Source organism: Vulpes lagopus, chromosome 15, assembly GCF_018345385.1.
Source record: "Vulpes lagopus strain Blue_001 chromosome 15, ASM1834538v1, whole genome shotgun sequence".
Taxonomy (NCBI): Eukaryota; Metazoa; Chordata; class Mammalia; order Carnivora; family Canidae; genus Vulpes; species Vulpes lagopus.
The window spans coordinates 44,411,696-44,426,765 of record NC_054838.1 but is presented as its reverse complement, the minus strand read 5'-3'; the positions used below and the strand labels follow the sequence as shown (position 1 = coordinate 44,426,765).

At 37.5% G+C, this 15,070-nt stretch overlaps 1 protein-coding gene across 6 annotated transcripts in view; it reads left to right on the top strand.

Moving 5' to 3' along the window:
- FAM76B (family with sequence similarity 76 member B) overlaps window positions 1-14,406 on the top strand; it is a 32,227-nt gene extending 17,821 nt beyond the window's left edge. For 3 of the 6 annotated variants that reach the window (XM_041730788.1, XM_041730787.1, XM_041730786.1), the window contains one exon: window positions 13,537-14,406. In XM_041730788.1, the coding sequence (XP_041586722.1) occupies window positions 13,537-13,782 (246 nt within the window). In that variant the 3' untranslated portion in view covers window positions 13,783-14,406. Of the gene's footprint in view, window positions 1-1,439; window positions 4,104-13,536 lie in introns of those variants that run through there. The other 3 variants (XM_041730791.1, XM_041730792.1, XM_041730789.1) reach the window with 1 other exon arrangement.
- Window positions 14,407-15,070: the final 664 nt, after the last annotated feature.

Below are 15,070 nucleotides of genomic sequence, written 5' to 3'. Positions count from 1 at the left end.
CCGTAAGCACCCCTGAGATTGAAACTTTTGTCACCTTACTTAACTAATTAATAGGGGAGAAATTGCTGTTAATCATGCAGTCAGACATAAAAATGGTTAGATTTGCAAATATGAGATCATTCTAAGAATATTTGTATTTAGGAGTAATAGGCATTAATAGGAGAGAGTTTGGTTGAAGAAAGATGGAGGAGTCGAAGTACAAAGCTTTGGAAAGGTTTATGTTCCATGAAACTGGCTTAGGATGGTGTACAGAGAAGGTGCAGGGTGTTATCTTGCCACCCAAAGGCCAAAATTAGAGTAGGAGATGAAGCACTGGGATTTACAAAAAAAAAAAAAAGTATTATGTAGATAATAAAAAGTCTTAAGACTTGTGAAGGAAAATAAATGGTTTTCCTAAACCGGAGGGAAAATCTTGTTGCTTTTAGGGCAGTGCTCAGATTCTTGTCTATGGTAAACACTCTCCCCATTTTGGCTCAAAAACTCCACAAAAGTGTTTGATTGTTAATGTATTTGTATATATCGAAGATTTTTATTACCTGTGTGTCCACAGCTAAGAGATCTTAACAGGAAGACAAAGGCAGTCATAGTATGAAAATACTCATTGAAGGTCTGTCTTTACACACTCCTCTTTACTAAACACTGGTAATTTTCACAGTGCATTGGCTCAAGGACAATGTCTTTGGTGTGTGGAACGTTTGAATGAAGTGCACATTAAATTCAGATCAATGGCAAAGTGAAACTTGGAATCTCTGAAAGATCATTTCATCCTTTCAAAGATATGAAAATGATGATGTATAGATGTTCAGATTACATCAAAGCCAGTACCTAATGACTGTTATGGCAATTCAAGGAACAAAAATGAGTTAAAAAAAGGCATTCCTGATGGGTGCTTCAAAAAAAAAATTATATGAATAGCATTAAGTTGAGAGGGTCCATTTGGCAAAGTGATAAAAATGTGAATATTTTTGCAAAAAGGACCTCTTTTGCTTATTCTGTAAATTAGGTAAACATCAAATGGAAGACTTATGCAGTTTGTTGGGCAGTATTTCTTCTGAGTCATTGAGTCATTAATTACAAAATTTATTTTCATAGTTTTCATTTTATGTTAACTTAAAGAGCCAGACATTTTTTCTTATTTAAAATTTGACCCTTTCTTAATGGATTGTCTAAGTTGCTATTTTTCTAACTGATTGTATCTTTGGACAACAATTATATTAATATCGACATTTACAAAGGGGGCTGATAAACCAATCTAGAATTTTCCTTCTCCATTATACAGCATTAAACAGATGAACCTTAATACACCAACTCTTTCATCTGTTCTTAGTGTCTCAATGAAATCTTATTGTGTAAGTGAAAAGCATAGCATTAATATAGTATTCTTCAACATGACTTATATTTCAAGCATTTTTCATCTTAAATGTTTTTGTCTCCCACAGGCCAAAAACAGAGAACTACTCAAACAGGTTGCAGCATTGTCAAAGGGTAAAAAGTTTGACAAAAGTGGAAGCATACTAACATCCCCTTGAAAAAGTAGTTACTCATGTGGTATTTCTGCTGAAAATGTAAATTTGAAAAAAATTCTGTGAAGCCCTTAAATTCTGTGTAGTGGAGAAATATTTTTGCACACCAGATGAATTGGCGTGTTTCCTATTCACTTTTGTAACTGATATATAGCATTTTTTAAGTTGTAAAACATTCAAATAAAACTTCAACTGGTTTGAAGTTACTTTTTAATTATTTGATATCCAGGAACTTTTTTGCCAGCAATAGTGTTAAACACTTGTAAAGGAGTGCATGAGTAGTGCTCTTTATAAAATGCAACATGCAATAATAGAGTAGATTACGGTTTTCAGAAGTCAGAGCAGCAGGGTTTTTGGTTTGGTTTATTTTTTTGTTTTACACTATGCTAATTTCAGAAAAACAGTTTTCAATTTAGAAATACAAAATCTTTTTAAACAAGGAAAATGGTAAACACTGGTTTTTTGGTAATTGTGTTTTTACTTTTCATCAACATGAATTTAGGAGAAAATCATGGTGCTTTTATTAAATGAACTTCAGAGAATATGTAAATATGTTTTTAAAAGTTACACCATTAACTTTAGTTAGTAAACTAGTATTTTCATTATTGGTATAAGAATTAATGTTTATTGTACAGTATCCAAGGTAAAATGTGTTGTTTTGTACAAACTACTGTAGATTTTTACTTACAAGTGCCTTTTTGCCACCTAATGTTTTTATTTATAGGAATGCTGATCTTTTGTACATACAGTTTGTTTTAAAATCATGTTTAATAAATGTTTGTATATAAATGCATATGTACAGAAGCCTATTTCAAAAGGAAATCTAAGTAAAATGTTTGAGATTGCATTAAGAACTGATAATGCATATAGACTCTAGATGATTTTGTGGTTTGTTTCTGTGTTATATGAGAAGCTGTTGGTCACTGAATTCATTGAATTATGTAAAAATACTTCCCCAAAGATTTGATTTTAAATCATTTCTGATAGAGTAATTTTATTTTTTATGTCATTCATATGGCTTCATGTTCATATTTTGTGACTTACATGTTCTCTATTTTTCTTTTATAAAAGTTTTAAAAAATTTATAATTTTTCTGCAGTGGTCCATATATCTGCTTTCCCTATAATATGTGGTTATCTAAGTTAATATTTATGTACACCATACTTGATTTGTAAGTTTAAAGCAAATCTGGAAAAATTTAAATAACTTAAATCAGTCCATGAGTATCTTTGAATAAATTGGAATCTACTGTAAGATACAGGCACTATTTATAAGAAAAATATATCAGAGTCTTTAAAATTGTCTATAAAAGATTAAGGTAGGTTGGGATAGGTTATGTAAAGTTATTGACTATTTTCTGATCCAGTGGTTTTCAGCCTTTAATGGAATTATCTACTTAATAAATGCCAGTTCAGATTTTTAGTTCATTTGTAAAGCATCAAGCATTGCTAGATACACTGTATAGAGTGGGAGAGAGTTCTTTCTCTTAGGAATTTATGGGCAAGGATAAATTTGTTTTAAGTAAACTGTTAACTAAATTTTTAAGTTGTTTTTAAACAATGATTATGAATGTCAGGTCAAAGATCATCTTTCCTCAGAACACCGGGTGATTATAATAATTGTTTTTAACATAACTGATGTTTCAGATTATTATTCCTATAGTTTTCCACTATACATTGGTATCAAGTAATTCTTTGTCTAATTTGAAAACATTATCTAGGATTATTTTGAAGTAATAGCAAAAGATTGAATCAGTCAGACTTGGAAAAATTAAACCAGTTTATTTTTATGAGCTCTTCATGCAATAATCTTCCTAAATTTAGTGCTCTCAACAATGATAGATAATGCCTTCTTAACACAGATTTTAATATTTGCAGGATTTGCTAAATTCATAAGATAGTCATTACCTTTCTTTAAACTTTATAATGTTTTATATTGTGGTTTCATAGCCGTTTATCAATCCACAGTGCTAATTATGATTTTAAAATAAACTGTAATAGTTCTTATAACTTGTTGGAGCTGCTACTAAAAAGCAAGGTGCCCCTCCCCCCTTTTTAGGAAACAGATTAAAAATTGAAAATCAGTCTAAATAATTAAGTTTTGTAAATTCCAAGGCTAAAACTTTTTAGGGGCTTCACAGTATTTAGTCCTAATTTAATGCCCTCTCTTTATTCCATGACCTTGTTTTATAACTTATTTTTTTTTTGCAATTGTATAAACTAGTAATTGAGTCCCAGTCCTGGATCTGTAGTGTATTGACATAATGAGCTGATATTCTTTAAATGTGGACCTGTAAGGAGATACTATGGTGTGCTGTATTGTGCTTTTTAGCCCGTTTTCAGCTATTAATTAGCATTTACCAGTGAGGGTCATTTTGGCCCAAGTTATTTATGTATTAATAGCCTGTGAATATTGCAGTTCTTTTTAGATTGTATTGGTCTAAATATGCATTCTCTGGTGAACCTGGTAAGCTGTTCACATGTATAGACTATTGAAATACTGTACTTGTACACATCTGACTGTTGACATTTTGTACTTTTTTTCTAAATCCAATATTTCACAATAAAAACTCGTCAAAAGTTTTGTATTAGTTTCCTATTGCTTCGGCAACAAATTACCACAAGCTTAGTGACATAAAACAGCAAAAATTAATTCTCTTACGGTTCTGAAGGCCAGAAATCCAAAATCAGTTTTACTAGGCCAATGTCAAATTTCGGCAGGGCTGGCTCCTTCTGGAGGCTCTAGGGGAGAATCTGTTTTCCTGTCTTTTCCAGCTTTTGGAATTATGTTCCTTGCATTCTTTGGCTCTTTGCCCCTTCCTCCATCTTCATAGCCAAAAATGTAGCATCTTCAAGTCTCTCTACCTCTGTCATCATTCAGTCTTCTCTCTTTGGTCGTGGTATCTCTCTCTCTACTCCCTCCTACAAGGACATCATTGGGCCCACTTGGATGATCAGGAGTCTTCAAATCTCAAATAATTGGTCACATCTGTAAACTCCCTATTGTCATTATAAGGTTACCTATTCCCAGAGGTTAGGACAGGGACTGGGCCTGCCAGAAGTTTCATTTACATTTTCCCAGTGTGAGGCTTTAAAACAACAGATTTGAGAGAATTGGATCAGGCAAACAAATTCAGTTTTGTTACATGTTCACTAAGACTGCTTTCATGAAATGTCTGTTGAGTTATTTTATTGAGATATTTCAAAGCAACAATAAAGCAAATCAAGGTAGATGTAGTTATGTTTTTGCAAGTTTTGGAACATGACTAAAACCAGCTATGTTGTTTGATAAAATGAGCTAAAGACCTGATTTATAGACCTTTATAGTCTATAGACCTATTCTAGACCTTTATAATTTAGTTGAGGAGACCATATACATGAAAAAAAAATCTGGAACTTAACTTTGGTATTATGAAATGCAGTAAGAAGCTAATAGCTTTTAGCAAGGGCATTCTAAATATCGTGAGAAAAGTAAGTCTTAAGTCATTGCTTTCTCAAGCTTGAGCATACACCATTCACAGGGTGGGATGTGTGTTGTTGGACCTCTGCCTCAGTTTCTTGAGTCCGTAAATCTGGGATTGGTCCCAGGAATTTGCATTTCCAAGCTCCCAGGTAATGCTAATACTTCTGGCCCAGAGCCCACACTCAGAACAAGTGGTGTATTTTTAAAAAGCATGAAAAGTTTGAAGGGATAATGAGTAAGGACCTTCTGAGAAGAATTGTGGAGTGAACTTGGAAAAATTATTTGGAGCTACATATTAAAGGCAGCTTAGGTAGTCTCTACTAGAGTTTTGAAAAGGAACTGACATAAGACCAGATAATTAAACACGTTGAGATTGTTAGGTATCATTTTCTCCAACTGCTTTATTTTGTCACCAAGTGGAGCAGGAAGTGGTAGATGACTTGAGTATTGACTTTTATTAATGTGCCATTTTCCAAAAAGAATTTTGAGATAGTTTGGTTCAAGTAACTTGTACCTAGACAGTTTGCCACACAAATGAAAATCAGTGTTAAGGAGGTATGTGTTTAGTTGTCCTCTCAGATGTAGCTAAGAGGTTGAGGATGATGAGAATCACTAATGGGATATCAATTGGATAGGACAAGTTTATGGGCAGAGAAAAGCTTCAATTCTAAACAAGGTCTTGGCATATAAGGTGCGGAATTTGTTTTAAAAAGACAAGGGGATTGTAGATGGCAAGCCCAGTGGTTTTTCTCTAATGTTTGATGCTGACATAACTGCATTTGGAATTTTTTTTGCTAGTCACCATGTTTCAAGAAAAATGCAATCTGAGAAGTTATATGATTAGAGGGTTGAAAACTGTATTTTAACTAAAATGATTGACTTGTTTCTAAAATGAAGAAAAACAGCAACTGTGCAGAAACTCGGTCAGAGGAATGGGTAGATGGTTCATAGGAAAAATGCAGATGGTTTTTAACCGCATGAAAAAATAACTGTACTCATCATGATAAGGAAAGAGAAAATTAAGAAAAAATTACAAGTGTATGGAGTTGACCATTTCTCATCTATAGGTTTGCAGTATCCCAAGTCTGACAACATACTTTGTTGAGGAAGTTGTGGGGAAACATACTCTCTGACATCCTGGTGGCCATTGCAAGAGTCCAATGGAGTTTTAATAACAGGCAACATTACATATACATGTTCATGCTTTGATCTAGCAATCCAATTTCTAGGAATCTATCCCAGACATTGTCTTAAAAAATGAAAAGATACAACTCAAAATTATTTGCAGTAGCAGAAATAGGAAACAGTCGAAATTAAAGGATTGATTAAAAAACTTTGGTACATCCATATAATGGAATCTATGTTGCTGTAGAAATTACTCAGCTACTATGTTGTTGATGTGAGAAAAGCAAACTAGATGATAGTATGTTGTAACATGTTAAGAAGGGCAGGGCTGGGCAGCCCAGGTGGCTCAGCAGTTTAGCGCCGCCTTCAGCCCAGGGCATGATCCTGGAGACCTGGGATCGAGTCCCACGTTGGGCTCCCTGCATGGAGCCTGCTCTCTATGCCTCTACCTCTCTGTCTCTGTGTCTCTCGTGAATAAATAAATAAATATAAAAAAAATTTTTAAAAAAGGGCAAGGCTGTACACAGACACACAAAAATAACTGCTTATATTTTTTTTAAAAATTGAAGGTTTAACCATAATTGTTTAAGAATGGTTACCAATAAGGGATAGGGGAGAAAATATGTTGGAGGGGACACCATTAGAAATTAGACTTCCTTAAACATACCACATTTTATTGATTTGACTTTGGAGTCATTTAGATGTTTTTATGAAATTCTAAAATAGGGGCACCTGGGTGGCTCAGTGGTTGAGCATCTGCCTTTGGCTCAGGTCATAATCCTGGGGTTTGAGATGGAGTCCCACATTGGCTTCCTGCATGGAGACTGCTTCTCTCTCTGCCTGTGTCTCTGCCTCTTCTGTGTCTCTCATGAATAAATAAATAAAATCCTTAAAAAAGAAAATAAAACTATTCAAATGTAATTTTTAAATTTGAGTATAGTTGATACAATGTTACATTAGTTTCAGGTATATATATATGGCTTAGTGATTTGACAAGTTTATGCATTGTTATCTATGCCCACCACAGTGTAGCCACCATGTATTGCCTTACAACACTATTGCAGTATCATTGACTATATTCCTTATGCTGTGCCTTTTGTTCCCATGAATTTTTTTTAAAAGATTTTTTTTTTTTTTATTCATGAGATACACAGGGAGAAACACAGGCAGAGGGAGGAGCAGGGTCCCTGTAGGGAACCCGATGTGAGACTTGATCCCAGGAACCCTGGGTTCATCACCTGAGCCAAAGGCAGGCACTCAACCACTGAACCATGCAGGTGCTCCTATTCCTATGACTTATTCATTCCATAACTGGAAGCCTGTATCTCCCACTCTCCTTCAGCTGTAAACTAAAACAGTCTTTTAAAAAAAGTAATGAAACAAGTGTACCTAAATAAATAGCCAATTAACACAGTCTAGTTGCTGTAAAATGCAATAATGTGTACCTCTTTAGTGGGATATGTTCTAATGTAAAACAAAAAACCCTGCAAAAATAATTTTACACTGTTGACAGTAATCACTGTTGGTGGCAGCGTCAGTATTGTTATTCTAAAAATATGGCGTGGGTTAAAATTTTGTGGGATAAATAGCAAGTGAATAATTATGTGATAGTCTATTATTTAATTTGTTTCTCAGGCCTGGGATCTTGGCTAAAGAGAAAAGAGCTGTATTTAACAAAATCTGTGTCATGTTTTTAATTAGAATTATCAGTATAAACAAGATATTTTATCTAGGAAAAAAATTGGCATATTTAGTTGGAAATGTATGCACCATCTTGTCATGCCAGATAGGAAGAAAGCTACCAAGGACTATTTAGTTTGCTCTCAAAAGACTCATAAGGCAATTGGAAGATTGCACAATTTGAACTTCAACATAAAAAACCATAACTGCAATGGATTGAAACACTAAATATATTTTAAATACACGAATTCAAAATAATACTAAATAGAAAAATATGCCACATGAAAAACAAAGCATTAATTGCTTGCCCTTAGAGGATGCTAGTGAGCTAACTCATTATTTTAAAAATTGGTAAACAGGGGATCCCTGGGTGGTGCAGTGGTTTGGCGCCTGCCTTTGGCCCAGGGCACGATCCTGGAGACCCGGGATCGAATCCCACATCAGGCTCCCGGTGCATGGAACCTGCTTCTCCCTCCGCTTGTGTCTCTGCCTCTCTCTCTCTCTCTCTCTCTCTCTGTGACTATCATAAATAAAAAAAATAAAAATAAATAAAAATTGGTAAACAGAAAAGAATATTTTCTATAGTTCTCATACAGATTGTATTTCTGGGTAGATAAGTAGTAGTAAATGAGGGAGCATTCTCTCTGAAAAAGCATTCCAGTTAATAAGTGAAAAGGGGATGTTGAAATTACAACATCATCATTTTGCAACTTCTAATGAATTGATGGAATAATAAGCATTATTCATGCTTAGGTCAGCTGCTAAAAATACACAGACACATTCACACTCTCCATTCCTATCTGGTGTCTCTGTTGCCCACTGGTCATTCTCAACAAGGAAGCAGAGAGTGATCTTAGTAAATGATGTCATGGCATGTCGTCCCTCTATTCTAATGATTTGCAACTGGATGTTGTTTTGCTTCCTTGGGGACATTTAGCAATGTTGTAGACATTTTTCATCATCAAGACCGGTGGTTAGGGGAGTGGGGGATTTGCCACTGATGAAAACTAAGTAGAGGTCAGAGATGCTGCTAAACATCCTATAGTGCAGAGAACAGCATCCCCCGCCCCAAACAAAGAACGAATCCAGCCCCAAATGCCAATAGTGCTGAGGTTTAGAAAACTTGTGCCACTCTGAAACTCGAAAATGGTTTTCACTCTTAGAATGGCCTAAAGACCTTTGACCTTCACACAAGTCTTTCTGCTACAATACAGCTTTTATGGGCTGTCAGTGAAGCAGCTACCTCTTCTTTAATTCCATGATTTAAGTTTTAAAGAGGAAATGAAATGTATTGAAGAGATTACCGTTTTTGCTTAAATTCCTACTTCTGCCCACTAGGTGGAGCACGTCACTGCTAAATAAAACCACACTGCTGTTGTAGAAAGGCCATGAGAGTCACTGTGATAAGAGCAAGCATTTCTCACAACTGCCCTTTTAGCAAGGTTTATTATATATGATAAGAAGCAATTGTTTTTCACAATTCCACTGAACAATTCTTCAGTTAATGGGTTGGCTCACACACAAAAAAAAGTTTGAACATGTTTGTCTTCAGACAAGTTGTTTTTGAATTCAGAAGTATTAGGGACGCTTGGGTGGCTCAGCGGTTGGGTGTCTGCCTTTGGCTCAGGTCGTGATCCTGCGGTCCTGGGATCAAGTCCTACATCAGGCTTCCTGTGAGGAGCCTGCTTCTCCCTCTACCTAAGTCTCTGCCTCTCTCTGTGTCTCTCATGAATAAATAATTTTTTTAAAAAAGAGATTTAAAGACTTTTTAAAAAATGAATTCAGAAGTATTACTTTTTTAAGAGTTCCTTTAAAGATTTATCTTGAATTTTCGTGCACATTTCTCTCTCTCTCTAACGTCAGTCCCACTTTTGCCCTAAGCACATTTGTTTGGCCCTTCTTCCTTATACTTGTGAGGGACTTCCTGTACCCAGTACAGGTGCAACATAATGGGTCAAGGAATCAACAGTTCTAAGTCTGAAGCCCATCATCTCCAATTAAGCTAGGCCTCTCAGAGAGGTTGGCAGAGACACTGCAGAGATGGGTTTGGCTCTGTCAACAGTGCCCTGGAGTCCTGGAGTTACTAACACACAGCCTGTGCAACCGTGAATGATGGCCTGGGATTTGGAGTACCCATTGGGCTGGAATGGTATGCTCTGAGTCAAGCTATTGCATGTATGGGATGGCTCTGAAATGATCATCTCTTTGTGGATTTTGCTCAATTTTGCACATTTCATGTGACATGGATTTTTCTTTGAGAGGGTGATTAAAGCCTCCCTTATTCTTTGGTAGTGGCACATATCTGCCATTATCAGGAATCCATATGAGCTGGGCCACTTAGCTTATGTAACAACCAACCAAACTGCTAATAGAGTGTACATTCTTATGACTTTACATCATTGGCAAATTACCTTAGGTTCTTTTCATTATATAAATTTCATTAATACAGGTTGATGGTTCAACAGTGGCTGTAGGAATTGAGATACCTCTTTTAGATATCATTCCCTAGTAATTCTCAAAAGGACTGAAAGGCATTTTATGTAATATTTCCTCTACATCACCTGTGATTCCTTGAAACATAATAGCACTGAGCAAACAGGAGCCACATACAAGCTTCTGTTGTCATTGGCTGCCTGCTCCTGTGGTCACCAGGATGGGCCCAGGATGCCCGATCATCTCTGCAGGAAAGTGGCCTGGTTCCTAGTCTATAAATATCTGTGTGGCTGTACCGAGTAAAGGGAGAAAAGGGCACTTGTCAGTATTTTGTCTCTCCTTTAAGTAGAGAAACATGAGGATGTTGTGATACAAATCATTTTTAAGACATAAAGCACTATATATTTTCTGTGTTCTTTAAATAACTGTTCTCCATCCACCTGTCTCAAAGTACTTTTGGGAGCGCTTGAAAAAGACTGCAGAGCAAACATCTGAATTAGGAATTGGATGATGAATTCAGCTTGTGTGTACAGATCATTTGTGACAGGACTTGAGATTGAAAGTCACCATTGAGACCCCCAGACTCAGTAGATAGATAGCAGATTCAAAGTGGGATGGACCACCTTGGGGACTTGTGAAAAGGAGGTAACAAAACCCAGGACACAATTTTTGACCCCTCGCCACACTGAGGGTCTTAAGAGGTTGAGAGTGGTACCTAGGAGAAGATTTATTTGGGGACAGCTGAGCTATAAGCCCCTCATCTTCATCCAAGGAGGTACATTTGGTGTGTAATCCCTCAAAAAGAGGATATTCAATGAGTTCACTTGAAGAGTTTGAGAAGTTCCCTGCTATTGGGACAAAATGGACTAGTGTCTGACTTGTCCCTGGAATATCTAACACCCAATAGATATGGTGGCTTAGCTAGGTTCTTTGGTGGCACCAACAAAGGAAATGTTGCTATATCGAGATTAATTTCCATTCTCAGAGATTATTGGGTCAAGGATGTATGAGTAATATTTTCAATTGTGGGAAATGTGATTCAGCCAGTTTGGGGCCATTCCAAATTTTGCCCAAGAGAGCAGCTTCGAATGAGTAGAAGATGAGCAGTGAGGGGAATAGTCAAAAGAAAAACCTGAGCTTTATGGACACATGGTGAGCCATAGACAAATATCTTGTCCAAGTTGTGGAAAGTACAAAACGTCCCCAGTGGTGTGGAGGGAGATGTCAAAAGAACTTTAATGAAAGCACCAACTTTGCCATAGCCAGCTGTCCCCTTGCAAGAGAAGATATCAGCTCTAAACATTTGCCAAACCCAGAGAGTGAGACCGTCTTATAGTAATATCACTATAAACTCCCACCTTGTTTACTGCTTTTGCATCTCCCTGCTTTGAGACTGGCTGGGTCAGAAACATTGGCAAGCTGCAGAAGAGGACAATGTTAAGTGGAGGGAAAGAAGGATCACTATCTCTCTGCTGACTGCAAATGGCTGGCCCAGAGCAGCCCTCAGCTGGAGAATAAAAAGACCTCTTAACTTTCAGGCTGTAAAGTTTTCATTAATATGCAGGTGTGATAGCTGTCTCCAAAAATTAGCCCATGAATCATGCCTTCCAATATTCATATTCTGGTAGACCCCTCCAACGTCGAATCTGGGATGGCTCGGTGTCTCCCTTTAAGTAATATAATGCAAAGGAAGTGATGCTGTGCCAGTTCTGGGCCTAAGCTTTAAGGTCTGGCAGTTCCCAGTGCTGTGTTCTTGGGAGTTCTTTCTGTAAGAAGGCCAGTTATGCTGCTGAGGAGACCACAGAGGAAGGCCACATGGAAAGGAAAAGTCTGGAGAAGGAAAGGAAATCTGTGTTTCACTCAAGTTAAAGGTCAATCTTATTTTGGGGCGCCTGTGTGGCCCAGTCAATAAAGCATCTGCCTTCGGCCCAGGTCATGATCCGGGAGTCCTGGAATGGAGTCCCCTGTTGGACTCCCTGATCAATGGGGAGCCTGCTTCTCCCTCTCCCTTTGCTTGCAGCTCCCCTTGCTTGTGCTCTCTTTCCATCAAATAAAAATTTAAAAAAAAAAAAAAGGTCAATCTTATTTCATCTATACCTATACTCAATTCCCCCAACTGAATCTTGAAGCAAATCCTAATCATCATATAATTTCATTCATAAATATTTTAACATGTATCTCTAAATGAAAAAGATTTAAAAAACATAACTCAATTAATTCTATTATCACTGAAAAGTTACAGTTTCTTTGTATTATTATTATCAATGTTCAAATTTTCCCAATCATTTTTGCTATGTTAAAATTAAGATCTATATAAGATCCATATAGAACTTTATGAGTCAGGTCTGTAAAAGAAGAGACTTGTCAGTGGTGAGCTGGTCCGCGCCACAGAGATCTTACAAGGCTCAGAACTTGGAGGTGTCCAGGTACTGTGGAAGTTGGGAATGAGGCACAGGGCTGAAAAGAAGAAGACTGTTTGAAGGTCTCTAGCAAAGAAAAGAAAGCTTGAGTTCAGAACTCAGCAATTTCAGGCATCACGTATGGTGAGGGTGAGAGGCGAACAAGAAAGCAGGAAATGAATGAGTCCACATTCAGAAAATAAGACCAGTTCTCTCTCCTTGTACTGCTTCTATGATATCGGAAGCCTGAGAATGAATAAAACAAGATACAAATACACAAGGCTGGAGAAAAGGGGAGAGGAAATCACCACGGATATGATATGCCAACAGATACTCTAGAAGGGACAAGCTGGTGGGTGTCCACTTAGCTGAGTGACAACAGCTGAAATGTAAGTGCCTGCAAACAAGGTGCCGACAATGAAGCTTCACTCTGCAAGATCCAGGAGAGGCTGGAGAACTGGAGGCAGGCTGAGGATGGCTTAATGAAGATCGATAGAAATTTAGGCTATTTGAACCCTTCTCCCACCACCACAAAGCCTGGCATCTAGAGGTTTATTTTCTAGAAAAATTGGAACCACGACACTCTGGACTTATGATGATGGGTATAGCTGGAGGTCAGAGTGAGTCACTTTTCTAGTAACAGGGATTCCATTAAATTCTGCAGAAGGAATGGTAAATATCAGTCTGTTTCTTTAGCGGGTCTCCCATGTCATGGACAGTCAGCGTATGGCACTGAGTTAGGAATGACAAGAGCTAGGGTGATTATTAATGCTATATATAGCAAACCACTACAAAATCTAGTGGTGTAAAACAGTTTGTTATGCTAATGGTTCTGTGGTCAGGATTTCAGACAAGGTATTGATTCTCTAATGAAACTTAAGGGGGATGTTTGTCTCTGCTTTATCACACCTCAGAGTCTCAACTGGGAACACTCAAACATCTGCAGTGACTCAGATGATGAGGGACTGGAACCATCTAGAAATGCCTTCAACCATGGGTACAGTGCTCGGTGGGATGGTGTAAAGACTGGGCTCAACTGGAACTGTGAGCTAGAATGCCCACGCACAGTCTCCATGCTGATGGACTTTCCTAACAGTGTGGTGGACTGGTCCAGCAAAGACGACAGAAGCTCCCGGGCCACTTATGACCGAACTTCGTAAGTCACATTGTATCACTTCTGCTGCACTTTGTTAGTCAAAACAGTCAAAACTCACCCACATTCAAGTGGGCGTAGACCTCATCTCTCAATAGAAGGAGTGTCAAAGAATTTGTAGCCAGGTTTTAAAAACACCCCAGATAATCATGAAAGCAGTAGACAAACAGTAGCTTATCAGAGAAATCAAAGCAGAAGCCCAAAGAAAAATCAGACTGAGCCCTGGTTGATAGGGGTTATGGCAGCAAAACTAATTTCCCCATCCACCTGCTGGTGCCTGAGGCTGCTGCTACAATTCCTGGCTGGATCAGCTCTGGCTTAGGAGCTTCAGGGGAAGGGCATCCAGGGCCCTGGAGAGGAGGGTCAAGGAAGTGGGTATGGGGTGAATCTCTAGAACCGTATCAGCCAAAGGCTCAGTGTGGACCTTGTTTGGATGCTGGCTCAAGAAGATAATCAGGGAAATCTGAACATTGTTGATGCTGAAGATTTACTGTAGTTTTCAGGTATGATAACGATATTATTGTTATGTTAAAAATAATATCATTTTGTTTAACAAAATGCCCAGGGTCTTGGCAGGGAGTCTGCTTTGCTTCCCTTCCTCTTCCCCTCCCCTTTGCTTGTGCTGTCTCCCACTTTCTTTCTCTCTCTCTAATGAACAAATAAAATCTTTAAAAAAATAGAAAAGAGTCCTTATTTTTTAACAAATGTGCTAAGTAAATGCAGACAAAATAATATAAAGTATTGGACTTATTTCAGAGTAACCCAGTGAAGGAAGGAGGAGGAGTTGGGAGTATAGATGAAACAAGATTGGCTAAGTAATTTCAGAAATGAGTTCGTGGAGGTTTGTATTTTCTTTTCTTTTGCATATAATTGAAAACTTTCACGCTGAAATAATTTTAAAACTTTACACACACACACATACAAATAGGAATTAACATCTAGAGTGGATGTGCCATATTTATTTATCTTAAAGATTTTATTTTATTTATTTTTTAATGATTTTATTTATTTGAGAGGGAGAGAGAAAGAGAGTGAGAGGGAGAGCAGAATAAGGAGTAGAGAGTGGAAGATTCAGATTCTGCTAAGCAGGGAGCCAGATTCTGCTAAGCAGGGAGCAGAGGCTCGATCCCAGGGTCCTGGGATCATGACATGAGCCAAAGGCAGATGATGACTGAGCCACCAGATGCCCCTAAAGATGTTATTTTTAAGCAATTGCCACACCTGACATAGGGCTTGAAATTACAACTCCCAGATCAAGAGTTGCATGCTCCACCAACTGAACCAGCCAGGTGCCC